This window comes from Rhamphochromis sp. 'chilingali', assembly GCF_963969265.1.
Source record: "Rhamphochromis sp. 'chilingali' genome assembly, chromosome: 6".
NCBI lineage: Eukaryota > Metazoa > Chordata > Actinopteri > Cichliformes > Cichlidae > Rhamphochromis > Rhamphochromis sp. 'chilingali'.
In genome coordinates this window covers 36,903,246-36,914,904 of record NC_137933.1, presented here as the reverse complement: position 1 = coordinate 36,914,904, position 11,659 = coordinate 36,903,246, and the positions used below count along the sequence as shown (strand labels likewise).

General features: G+C 40.7%; 1 protein-coding gene across 1 annotated transcript in view; it reads right to left on the bottom strand.

Moving 5' to 3' along the window:
• Positions 1-701: 701 nt before the first annotated feature.
• The window catches only part of abcc12 (ATP-binding cassette, sub-family C (CFTR/MRP), member 12), a 28,571-nt gene continuing 17,613 nt past the window's right edge, over positions 702-11,659 (bottom strand). The window contains exons 15-31 of the mRNA XM_080885823.1: positions 10,977-11,180; positions 9,240-9,374; positions 8,899-9,007; positions 7,917-7,967; positions 7,595-7,693; positions 7,400-7,503; positions 6,361-6,543; positions 6,019-6,245; positions 5,791-5,928; positions 5,448-5,637; positions 5,274-5,363; positions 4,978-5,167; positions 4,395-4,554; positions 4,238-4,316; positions 2,276-2,389; positions 1,863-2,027; positions 702-1,735 (exon numbers count right to left, since the gene is read on the bottom strand). Of these exons, the coding sequence (XP_080741949.1) occupies positions 1,643-1,735; positions 1,863-2,027; positions 2,276-2,389; positions 4,238-4,316; positions 4,395-4,554; positions 4,978-5,167; positions 5,274-5,363; positions 5,448-5,637; positions 5,791-5,928; positions 6,019-6,245; positions 6,361-6,543; positions 7,400-7,503; positions 7,595-7,693; positions 7,917-7,967; positions 8,899-9,007; positions 9,240-9,374; positions 10,977-11,180 (2,331 nt within the window). The 3' untranslated portion in view covers positions 702-1,642. The remainder of the gene's footprint in view (positions 1,736-1,862; positions 2,028-2,275; positions 2,390-4,237; positions 4,317-4,394; positions 4,555-4,977; positions 5,168-5,273; positions 5,364-5,447; positions 5,638-5,790; positions 5,929-6,018; positions 6,246-6,360; positions 6,544-7,399; positions 7,504-7,594; positions 7,694-7,916; positions 7,968-8,898; positions 9,008-9,239; positions 9,375-10,976; positions 11,181-11,659) is intronic.

The window sequence follows — 11,659 nt, the reverse complement described above, 5'->3', positions numbered from 1 at the left end:
GTTAATGGACAACTGCACTAAATCAAATGTAAACATTCAGTGACGCGGTGGTGGCTAAAAAGATTTGTTTACCAAAATGTGGGCTGGCAGACTGGACTTGTTTGAGAAGTCTGAAATGAGTCAAGCATAAAATTTGACCACTAAAACATTTTTATTTTTCTGTTCAGAAATGCAAGTAAATAACTGTCATTTGGGTTCCTTATTGAAACACACACAAAGTATTTATTAAGTAAATATGAGGATTCGTGAATGACAATCATTGTATTGGGGGGGGAGGGATCAAACTAAGAAGAGCAGCATACACAAAAGCACCCAACATTCTTAAAACCAATTACAAAGTCAGCTTATATATGCCCTGGAGTGCATCCATTGGCTATAGGACTCAGAACTCAGCCAATAGGATCAGATGGTGTGAAGGGCGGAACTAAGAGGTCACTCAGCCAATAACTGAGTTTTATTTATGCTAGCGCTAGCAGATTTTTATTTGTTGTGACATCTTTGAGTTTTTCATTTGTTTTGTAAACCACTAACAATGATAAATTGCTTGCTTTTCTTTTGTCATGTGCCCTGTATATGTGTTGTCTCCTCCACCACCTCACCTTTTAATCCCGAGCCTTAGAAGTTAAAAAAGAACAAAATCGCTAACATTAGATTTACTAGTTGGAGTAAAACATCTGAAATTGTTGTTTTGTTTTTAATATAAAGATATTTGGCATAGATTTACATTGAAAGGTTAAGCATGCTAGCTCTCCTCACAGCACCTACAGGTGGTGTTAATGCTGTAAAATCTCCAGTGAAAGCCGTGATTTCTTCCTAGAATATATTCTTTCCAGCTGCTTTGGAAATACACTGCTGATAAGAGATTTGTTGGCTTTATTATTTAACTGTCCTATGTCACCAACTGTCACTCATGAAACAAAACTACAATTTATTTAGTTACATTTGCTGAGTTTTGGGCAGCAGCTTTGGTGACATGCAGCAGGATGCAGCCAGCAGGTGGCAGCATATAGATACACTTGTAACCCCAATTCATCCATACGTTTGTTAACTGCATATCCAGCATAGGGTTGCTGGTGCCCTCGTAGCCCCACAACCTGTTTAAAATAAAGGTAATCTTGCTGTATATATAATTTCTTTTTTTAAAATACCAATTAATACTGAAACACAAATTTAAGTAATTTATTAGCACAGATCTTATCAGGGTCATCTGTATATACCTACACTATGAAATTTACCATGGTTTTTTTTTTTTTTAAATGTCACACAAAAAAACAGGATTTAAATTACATTTAATAGCAGCAAAGAAAGACTTGGCAAATACATAACATAATTAAACTATAACGTGCATAAGAAGTCATCTCATTCGAAATATGAAGAGAAACCCAGTAAAGTACAGTGCTCATTGTTTTGTATCAGCAGACAGGAGAGATAAATGCATAGTTTTTGAACTTTGTAAATAGTTATGTTGTCTTTCCTGCACTGTTATCAGTTTCCATCTCTGCTGCTCAGTTACATCTCATACAAGCACACCAGAAAAGAGTGTAGTATCACAGTACAGACTTCGATATGGCTGTGTATATGGATAACTGTTATGAACATGCCCAGTGACTACTATGCAGCAGTTTTTTGGTTGTCCTTCTGTTCAGGAGTTTACTGTATTAGCAGCTGTCAGGAGTGATGAGAACAGAGAGTCTGGCCGTTGCTTCAGCACATCTGGATGGTCTAATTCTGCCACCTGTCGAACAGAACACTTAGTGAGTTTAAGTTAAAGATTGTGTAATCATCTTTGATTTGTGTTCATTTGTGGGTTGGTTTTTTTTTTTTTTGTTTTTTTTTTTTGGGGGGGGGGGGGGTTTGGGTACCTGTCCATTGTCCATGACCAGAATACGATCTGCATGCATAACAGTGTTGATGCGATGCGCTATGGTGAGCATGGTGCAGTCTTTAAAGGCCTCTTTGATGGTGTTTTGAATGAGAGCATCTGTTTCTGAATCGATGGATGCTGTGGCTTCGTCTAAAAGAATAATCTGCCAAAAAATAACCAGCGTAATGGTGGTTAGAAAGAAGAAAGCGGTGGATGGCAAAAGTGTCATAAAATACAAAAATGTTTACAGTGCTTATGTTATTATACACTTTGAATGCACACAATGGTAAATAATTAATGGAAATATTGGTAGAGGCATCACAAGCTAATGTGGCAGCAGTATCCCAGCCAATAAACTGTATTTGCAAATTAAATTTAGTATCATCAAGAAGGTGTTATGTGTGTACACACCTTGGAGTTACGGAGTAGAGCCCTAGCCATACACATCAGTTGTCTCTCACCAACAGAGAAGTTCTCTCCATTTTCCAACACTGGTGCCTGTAGCCTTTCTTCCAGCTTGGAGATCTGATGGAACAAAATCATATTTTGGTACTGCCATTCATACCCCTCAGGCTAACAGAAAGAGGATATTCGCAGCAAAAAAGCCCACAAAATAAACTACAAAGTCGTATAATCCTTGCCTAAGGCAAGGCAATCAAAAGTTTGAACTCTTATATGGAAAGACTATCTGCAGTTAAACAGGAGCAGCATAAGGATTCTGGGACGGTGCCTCGGGCTGGAGAGCCAGTGAGATTGGCTTGCAACCCCCATGCTAGTCTTGGATTAAGGACTACTACAGTTCATTTTTGCCAGAAAGGAATTCCTGAGCAGAGATGGGCAGTAACGCGTTACTTGGTAATTAGATTACCGTTACTTTCCCGTAGAAACGCTGCGTTACCTTGTTACTAAACCCGTGATTTTTTTTTTGATTTTTTTTTTTTTGGCGAGAATGTCTCATGACAGTGACGTAAGCGAGTGCGACGTTCGTGACAACAGCTGTGTGCAGATCAACAATGGATCAGTGCGGGAGAGAGTATGAGCGTGCAGCGTTTAAAGCGTGGAAGCACTGACCTTTAAGTTTGATTCCATAAAAAGTGACAAAAACATTAGTGTCTGTTGTGCGTGTTCAGCGAAAAAAAAACCCCTAAACTTCCAAGCAAGCACCGAGTGCGCTATGACGTAATGGGAAATTCACAGAGAAACTCGCGGATTCTTCAACTGACTGGTGCGGCACACCTGCACCAGGGCAAACCTCCGCCTACGCCACTCCTGCTTTACAGGTGAAAATAGAGCAGAAGGACTGCTAGTCTTTGACTTTATTTATTTTCTGCTGTGTTTTACTTGCATCTATTTGAAAGAGTGAGTGTTAACACAAAAAAATATTTTATTTTATGTGCTGGAATGTGCAGAAAATAGGTTTAAATGTTAAACTAATTTCTTCCAGTCAGAGAATGGTGCATATAATAAAATTTTCGCTTGATGCATAAAGTTAAAAGATTAAAACTGATAAAACAAGTTTAAAAAATTTACTTTTCCATTTGATTACATTTTGTATGATGGATTATGCAGAAATTAGATTTGGACTGAAAGAGCTATTGCTTTATTACCTATTCAGGTTGTAAATAGTGTTTTTTAAAAAGTAGCTAAGTAATTAATAACTTTTGAAAATAAGTAATCAATAAAGTAACGGGATTACTTTTGGGGGAAGTAATCAGTAATTAGTTACTGATTACTTATTTCAAGTAACTTGACCAACACTGTTCCTGAGTGTATTCTGTGATAAACATTTAGACATGCCAGAACCTTATCAAACTTGTTGTAATAAAAATCTTTAGGGTTTATTACTTCCAGGTTCACGGCATGAGCGCAACATTAGTCAGCATTAGTGGTGCCATTAATAACTGCTAGAGAGTTGTTTTCCTCTGCGGAAAAACATGTGCCTGGACAGATGGTACTATAATTGTACACAGAGGAAGGTGAACTAAATGTAGGGCACTGGAGGAAAAAGTCCAAATTCCAAATTTTCAATGCAAAGATAAAGTAAATATGCAGAACTCGTCAGAGAGTAAACAATACTGGCCAGTGGCAGAAAAATTGTTAAAAATCTAATAACTGATAGCTAATTAAAGGAAACAAAGAACAGAAGTAAAACTAAATAAACGTCATGAACAACATGAACATAGGATGTGTCAAAAAAATGAACATAAAATATATGTTTGGCTCTAGGGCTATTCCATTTTCTTTTAGGGCTATATCAGACGTGTCACAGAGACTGCAGTCTTACGCGTTGTGGGTTTTAGTTTTTGTCAAAGCAAAATCTTGGATAAAAGCAAGTGGCAAAACAAACAAGACTATACAATACTGATAACATACTGAGTCCTTTATATAGGTCTTCTCCAGTGCTGCCCAAATCTCCTCATCAGTGTAGTTATTAAACGGGTCTAGGTTGTACCTGTAGGAAAAACAGCTGTTTAGTGACTGACATGCAGGAGTAAAATCAGTGTGTGATTCTGTACTTCTGGTTCACTACCTTACTGTACCGATGAACAGCACAGGGTCCTGAGGGATGATGGACAACTTGCTGCGCAAATCCTGCAGGCCAATGGACATAATATCAACTCCGTCTATCTTTATGGTTCCTGCTGCAGGCTCTACTAGTCTGAATAGAGCTACTCCTAAAGAGGATTTCCCTACAGACACAAAGCACAGAGCAGAGTAGCTGAATATTACACTATAGCTGTTGAGAAGAGCTGATTAAAATTGTAATCTGCACTATGGAATAATTAGGAATTCACTGCTATAATAATTACAACCCTGTTTCCCAAAAAAAGGAAACTGTGCAAAATGAGCCATGCATGTCATGGCGGAGGCTCTGCCGAACCCCTGAGACCGACTCACCGAACGCAAAAGTTCTAACAAAACACATATTTAGGGTTCGATCGAACCCAGGTTAAGAACCACTGCTCTAAGATTAAATTGTCTGTCTCAGAGTGATGTTGAAAAACGAGTTCATGTATTTATCATCATTTCTAGGGTGTATTGTTGTAAATCATCATCACCCAAAGACTAGATGAAATCAACAAGAGAAACAGCTACTGAACCCAGAGCCTTACCAGAGCCAGTCCTTCCCACGATCCCCAGCTTCTCTCCAGGTTGAATGTGGAAATCAAGGCCATTTAGGACGATTGGTGTATTCTCTCTGTACCTCATCTTATAGTCTTTGAAGGAGACGCCCCCATTGCTAGGCCAGTCCTGTGGGATCTGAGCCTCTTTAACATGCCTGGGGGCCTCAGATTTACAATCCTGCAAATAAAAAAGTTTATTTTTTGAGTGAGGCAAACAGAGGGAATTTGGGGTTTGGTCTTGGCAAAACAATGAAAGATGGATCGTTTCCGGAGAGAAATCTGACCATGATGTATTCCTGCAGTCGCTCCACTGAGTTGAACCTTGCTTCCACTTCCGTTGACAGTTTTACTACATATTGAAGCATGCCTGTCAACTGGACAATACGCAAAAGTTCTAACAAAACACAAACACACATTTCAACATGACTTAGACGTATAACTCTGCTCTCCTTATTTACCTGTATGGTATAGGTTATGGCCAGGCCTTTCAAGGATGGAGCGATAAAGTCATTACTGCTAAGCACTACAAACAGAGACACCAACAAGGTCATAATAGCAGCCATGAAGTCCAGCCAGAAAGAAAGCCACCGGGTGCCAGAATGAAACAATAAAAAGTGATTGGAGTTGATGTCATTCAGGGACTTGAACCTACAATATGACACAACGACGTGATGAGAGTTGAGAGCACCGATCAAAGACCACATCATTTACAGATATTTACAGAAGATCACATTATTTACTATTACGACCAGTAATAGAGAGACTTTTATTTGTTTCTGTGAAAGAGTTCTGGTGTCTTACATTTCTATGTGACTGTTTCTTGTGTTGTAAGCATGGATGGTGCTGAGGCCCTGCAGTGTAGAAGTCGTTAGTGAGATACAGGGAGAACGGCTGATATTTTCCATCTTCTTCATAAGACGAATACCCCTTTGGAATAGGCTGCAGATAAATTCAAACAAATGTTGAGCAAACTGTACCTTAAACAACTATCTGCTCTCGCACTAAGACAATTTTTAAAACTTAACTCACAACAGAATGAGGGTAAACAAAGCTCCCATGATGACTACAGCCACAAGCATGTATGGAAAAACGGATGCGATGATGATAATTGTGAATGTGATGAGAAGACAATACTGCAGGAAAGAATCCATGACAAGAGGAAGCATAGTGTCCACCTCCTCTTGATCTTTAGAGAAACGGTTTAGAATTCGGCCTGTTGGAGTTGTGTCGAAGAAACTCATTGGACTGCCAAAAATCTGTGAGAGGAAAATACAAACAACAAAAATAATCATTCTTTGAATCATTGAGCAGTTAATCTGTGTTTCAATTGGTCATGTTGGATGGTAAACACTGGGGATTATTTCTTGGTACCTTCTTGAACATTGTGTTGTGGAGTTTGCAGGAGGCCCTCAAGGTGACGTAAGTATAAAAGAAGCATTTGATGAGGGCAAGTACCACCATGATGAGCATCATCACACCATAAATCGTTTGGTAATAGTGCAGGTCTGGATTTTTTGAGACGTCACCTGGATCTGAACCTGGGTTAGTCGATGACTTCGATAAAACAGACAAAATATCTTTTGTTAGTGGAGAGAGAGTGGACTTGGCGTGTCTATCGTTTCAGTGGGTCTTTCTTGAACTGTCATCTTGAGTGACAAGACACAGCTAGAGAGCAGTTTTCTAATACAGCAGTGCATGGAAACTAATTTCTTTCCAGATCCAGAATTTGCTAAATAAAGAACATAACACTCCAGCATGCAAAAGTACTGTTAAAGAACAATTTTTAGCAGTAATGGTGTTGGAGCATGGTTAGGGTTAGGCTCAAGCTAAACAAGCGTAATGAGTAGACTAAGATGTGCCAGTATTCTGTGTACTGATAGGCTGGAATAATACGAGAGTGTACCACTAAGAAATGTGCAAGCTGGAATATTATGTTCTTCATCACATTGGTTCTGCCCAGACCATTCAGTTAGCACTCTGTTCTTTACAGGTATGCTGGACCCTGTAAAAGATTCACACTGCAGCAGTATAATGAGCACATCCAATAATCTGATCTTAATAAGAACTGCTCAAGGCCAAAGAGCACTAACTCTCACAGACCTCACTTGACCACCACCTGAACTCATCACTAGTAAGTATTTGTGGGTTACTTAAAAGCTGAGATAGCCTGGAAAAAGCCAAAAATTCAAGGTTTGACCTTAAGTCCATTGTAACCCTCTAATTTTAAAGAGACTGGCTAACACGGGCAATCTTACTTGAAACAATGTACCTTCTGGTGCTTGTAATCATCTTTATTGGATTCACTTGTGTTAGGCTACACAGTGACTGAGAGCTCATAGTCATTTCACCCAAGCTGTTTATGCATGATGAGATTATTTTTGTGTGAATGCTAGAGAGAGAGGATTCTCACCCCATTACCCTTTCCAAGCCAGAAGCTGAGCCACCAGTTGCTGAAGGCTGTGGATCCAATCATCAGGACAATGTTCAGGACAGTGAGAAAGACGAGAATGTAGCCTGTAGCAAAGAGTTGCAGCACAACTATTAAGTACATATTGGTACATTATTGCTTAAAATCATGTAAATGCATGTGTGTGTTATATCAGACCTCCAGCTGCTTGACAGTACCGGTGGTAGATTCTTAAGGAGACAGCACCCTCTGTGGAGGACTCTTGATGGACCAGCTGGTCATCAGACTTGACAGGAGCTTAAAACAGGGAAAATATTTTAATAGAGTCGTAACAGGATTAGTGACTTCCATTTGCATTGACATGCATCACATGTGCATTTCCATTATAAAAAATATTTAAAAAATCTAAAGTATTGCTTGGTGTAAAAAAGGGGATCACATAACAACTAAATATGTAATAGTGAAACAGCTGACAAACGGTGGGATGACACTCAGAATTAAGTGAACTTTAAAGACTTACGCTTTTGCTCAGCTGTTGTTTCATGATCCTTTTCATCTGACATGTCAAATGCTGAAAGGAAGAATAGAAGTAATTTTATCATTCTACTAATCACAAAAATTGACTTAAATTATCATTGTCCACATATTGTAAGACATAACTGCAAAGAGTTGAACCACAGACCCCTACAGCAAGGAAATCTGGAAACTGATCACTTGTATACATTGTATCCATAGAGGGAAGAGTCACTTTAAATAATAATAATGGATTGGATTTATAAAGCGCTTTACAATGCCACTATTCATTCACTCTTGCATTCACACACTGGTGGAGGCAAGCTACAGTTGTAGCCACAGCTGCCCTGGGGCAGACTGACAGAAGCGAGGCTGCCATATCGCGCCATCGGCCTCTCTGGCCAACACCAGTAGGCGGTAGGGTAAAGTGTCTTGCCCAAGGACACAACGACCAGGACAGAGAGCCCGGGGATCGAACCGGCGACCTTCCGGTTACAGATGGGCCAATGAAGATGGGCCAATGAAGATGGGTCAATGATGCATATAAATATGATAGTAATGTTATGTCATGACCTTCACAGGTCATGTTTTTGGTACGAAGTCACAAGAACTTATAATATGGGTATATAGCAAAAACAGCCAGGTCAACAAGTTTGCTGCCCTGTCTGTTATTACTTTACAAGGCCTTGTTTTTGCTTTACAAAACTTTGACCTGTCCCTGGTTATACAGTTGCTCTTTAACAATCAAAAGTACTGATGTGTCAACACTGCACGTGCATTGGCACAGCAACATTTAGAAAGTGTCAGCGTCATCCCCCTGAACACTGGTCTCTGGACAGTGAAAAAACAAAAATCCCACCGTATTCAAAAAAGCACAACTAAATCAAATCAAATCAAATCACTACTAAAACATGTAAAGTCTGTCATGAATTCAAAAACACCCAAAAAGTTCAAATTATTAAAATGATTTTCTTCCTAGTTTTTTTTACCAGGGTTTGCCATCCCACTGTCTGCACGATATCTGAGCTCAACCTCTTTCAACTCAGGGGCATCTTGGGATGATAAATCCTCCTCTTCCTCTCCCTCCTCATTCTGAGTCTGACAAGCAAGAATATCAGGAACACAGCATTACAGCACAGCCCGTACAAACGTATAACCACAAATGGAATGATTTGTACCTTGTTTTACAACTGATCATTAAGTTTATTGTTTTTGACATAATAAAACAATAAAGAACAGGTGAGGTGGTTTGCAGGAACATAATAATAAGAATCAAAGATAAAAATAGAAGAGGTACAAGATGCATGCTTTTAATTTAGGGTATACTTACTTTGGACTGTTCCATCTGGTAATTGGTGATGAGCTGAGCATAGCGTCCGCTGGCGTTCATCAAGGTTTGGTGGTTTCCGGCCTCCCTGATCTCCCCGTCATCCAGAACCAGGATGTCATCACAGAACTCCAAATACTAGCAAGCATAAGTGAGAACAACTGTGGCAACAAAATCTACAGACCTGTTCAAAACTATAATCACATGTACGTACATATTTATGTCATTTGACAGATGTTCTTATCTCCAGTAGCGTGACTTACGAAATGGCTTAGAACTCACGGGTAAGAGCACCAGTCAAATACTCTTCCTCAGATTAGTGACTTATGATTAGTAGGTAAACTATTAGCCAAGAATGCCTTCTAGGTTTTTTCAGATTTGACTGAATTGGTCCAAAATGTCCATCCATCCATCTTCATCCGCTTTATCCGGGGCCGGGTCGCGGGGGCAGCAGCCTAAGCAAAGAGGCCCAGACCTCCCTCTCCCCAGCCACCTCCTCCAGCTTATCCGGGGGAATACCAAGGCGTTCCCAGGCCAGCCGAGAGATAGAACACCTCACCCAGGAGGCGCCCAGGGGGCATCCTTGTCAGATGCCCGAACCACCTCAGCTGGCTCCTTTCGATGTGGAGCAGCAGCTGCTCTACTCTGAGCCCCTCCCGGATGGCCGAACTTCTCACCCTATCTCTAAGGGAGAGGCCAGCCACCCTTCGGAGGAAGCTCATTTCTGCCGCTTGTATCCGCGATCTCGTTCTTTCGGTCACTACCCACAGCTCGTGGCCATAGGTGAGGGTAGGGACGTAGATCGACCGGTAAATTGAGAGCTTCGCTTTTACACTCAGCTCCCTCTTCACCACGACGGACCGGTGCAGCGTCCGCATTACTGCAGCTGCAGCCCCAATCCGTCTGTCGATCTCCGGCCCCTCCTTGAATCGCTACCTTATCGTGGTGGAGGGGTTTGTGTGTCCCAGGGATCCCAGGGGCTATGTTGTCTGGGGGCTTTTGCCCCCTGGTAGGGTCTCCCATGGCAAATTGGCCCTGGGTGAGGGACCAGACAAAGAGCGATTCTGAAGACCCTTATGAAAAGGACAGCGAGGGAACAGTTTACCCTGCCCGGGATAGGGTTACCGGGGCCCCGCCCTGGAGCCAGGCCCGGGGAGGGTGCCCGAGGGCGAGCGTCTGGTGGCCGGGCCTTAGTCCATGGGGCCCGGCCGGGCACAGCCCGAAGAGGAGACATGGGCCCATCCTCCCGCAGGCCCACCACCCGCAGGAGGCGCCATAGGGGTCGGGTGCATTGTGTGCCGGGTGGCGGCCAGGAGCGGAGGCCCTGGCGGACTGACCCCCGGCTGCCAAGACTGGCAATAGGGACATGGTCCAAAATGTCATATTTAAAAATACAATTTTAGACAATATGCATATTAATTTCATGAATATGTATATTCATATTCATGAAATCTGATTTCCAGATTTCAGAGTCTCAGACCAAGCTATGATCCATCAAGTAACCTGGTTAATTTTTCACTTTGGTTTTTATACAGATTAATAAAATGGAATATAGTGATTTTTATAAAACATTAACGGATGTTTTTCTATTCTTCCTGTCATGGTAAGACATGGCCTCTGACTGTAAAATTACAATATATATGGTCAGGAAAGACTTCTTTTAACTGCTTACATCAGTTGTTCTTGTCATTTAGTGTTATTCTTTAGTGAAAGCACTAAAGAATGAAACCGTGTTCTTACCTGGAGCTGGTGTGTAACCAGTATGACAGATTTTCCTTGGAGTTCCTTCTTTATGCATTCTTCAAAAATATGTTTCCCCACATGAGCGTCAACAGCAGATAGAGGATCGTCAAGGAGGAAGATGTCCTTGTTGGAGTAGACTGCTCTGGCCAGGCTGATCCTCTGCTTCTGTCCCCCTGACAGATTAAGCCCCCGCTCCCCAATCTGACAAAATGTCAGTAAGACTTAATATAATCCAGAAATTTACTCAATCTTTATGGAAGAGATGGTATTATATTTTAAATATTGTAATTCATTACATTATACTAGTGCATTTATTCCATACAACACTATGGCATTATTCTGTCTCAATTAGGGCTGCTCGATTATGGCAAAAATGATAATCACGATTATTTTCACTGAAATTGAGATCTCGATTATTTGACGATATTTATTTAACCCTTACGACCTACTATAGAACCAAGTCCGCCAGAGCTTATATTATTTTTTTACATGTTGTAGTGCCATTTGTGGGAGCATTTCAAGTTGCTATACAACTGTTATAGCCCATATTTTAATAATATGTATGCATTAAGTCCATAGTAACTACATTAATTGCAAAAAAGTGCAATAAACTACAAAAAAATTGAAAATCATTTTTGTTTTGTTTTTTACATATATTTCTACTTGGAGAAATTTAAGAG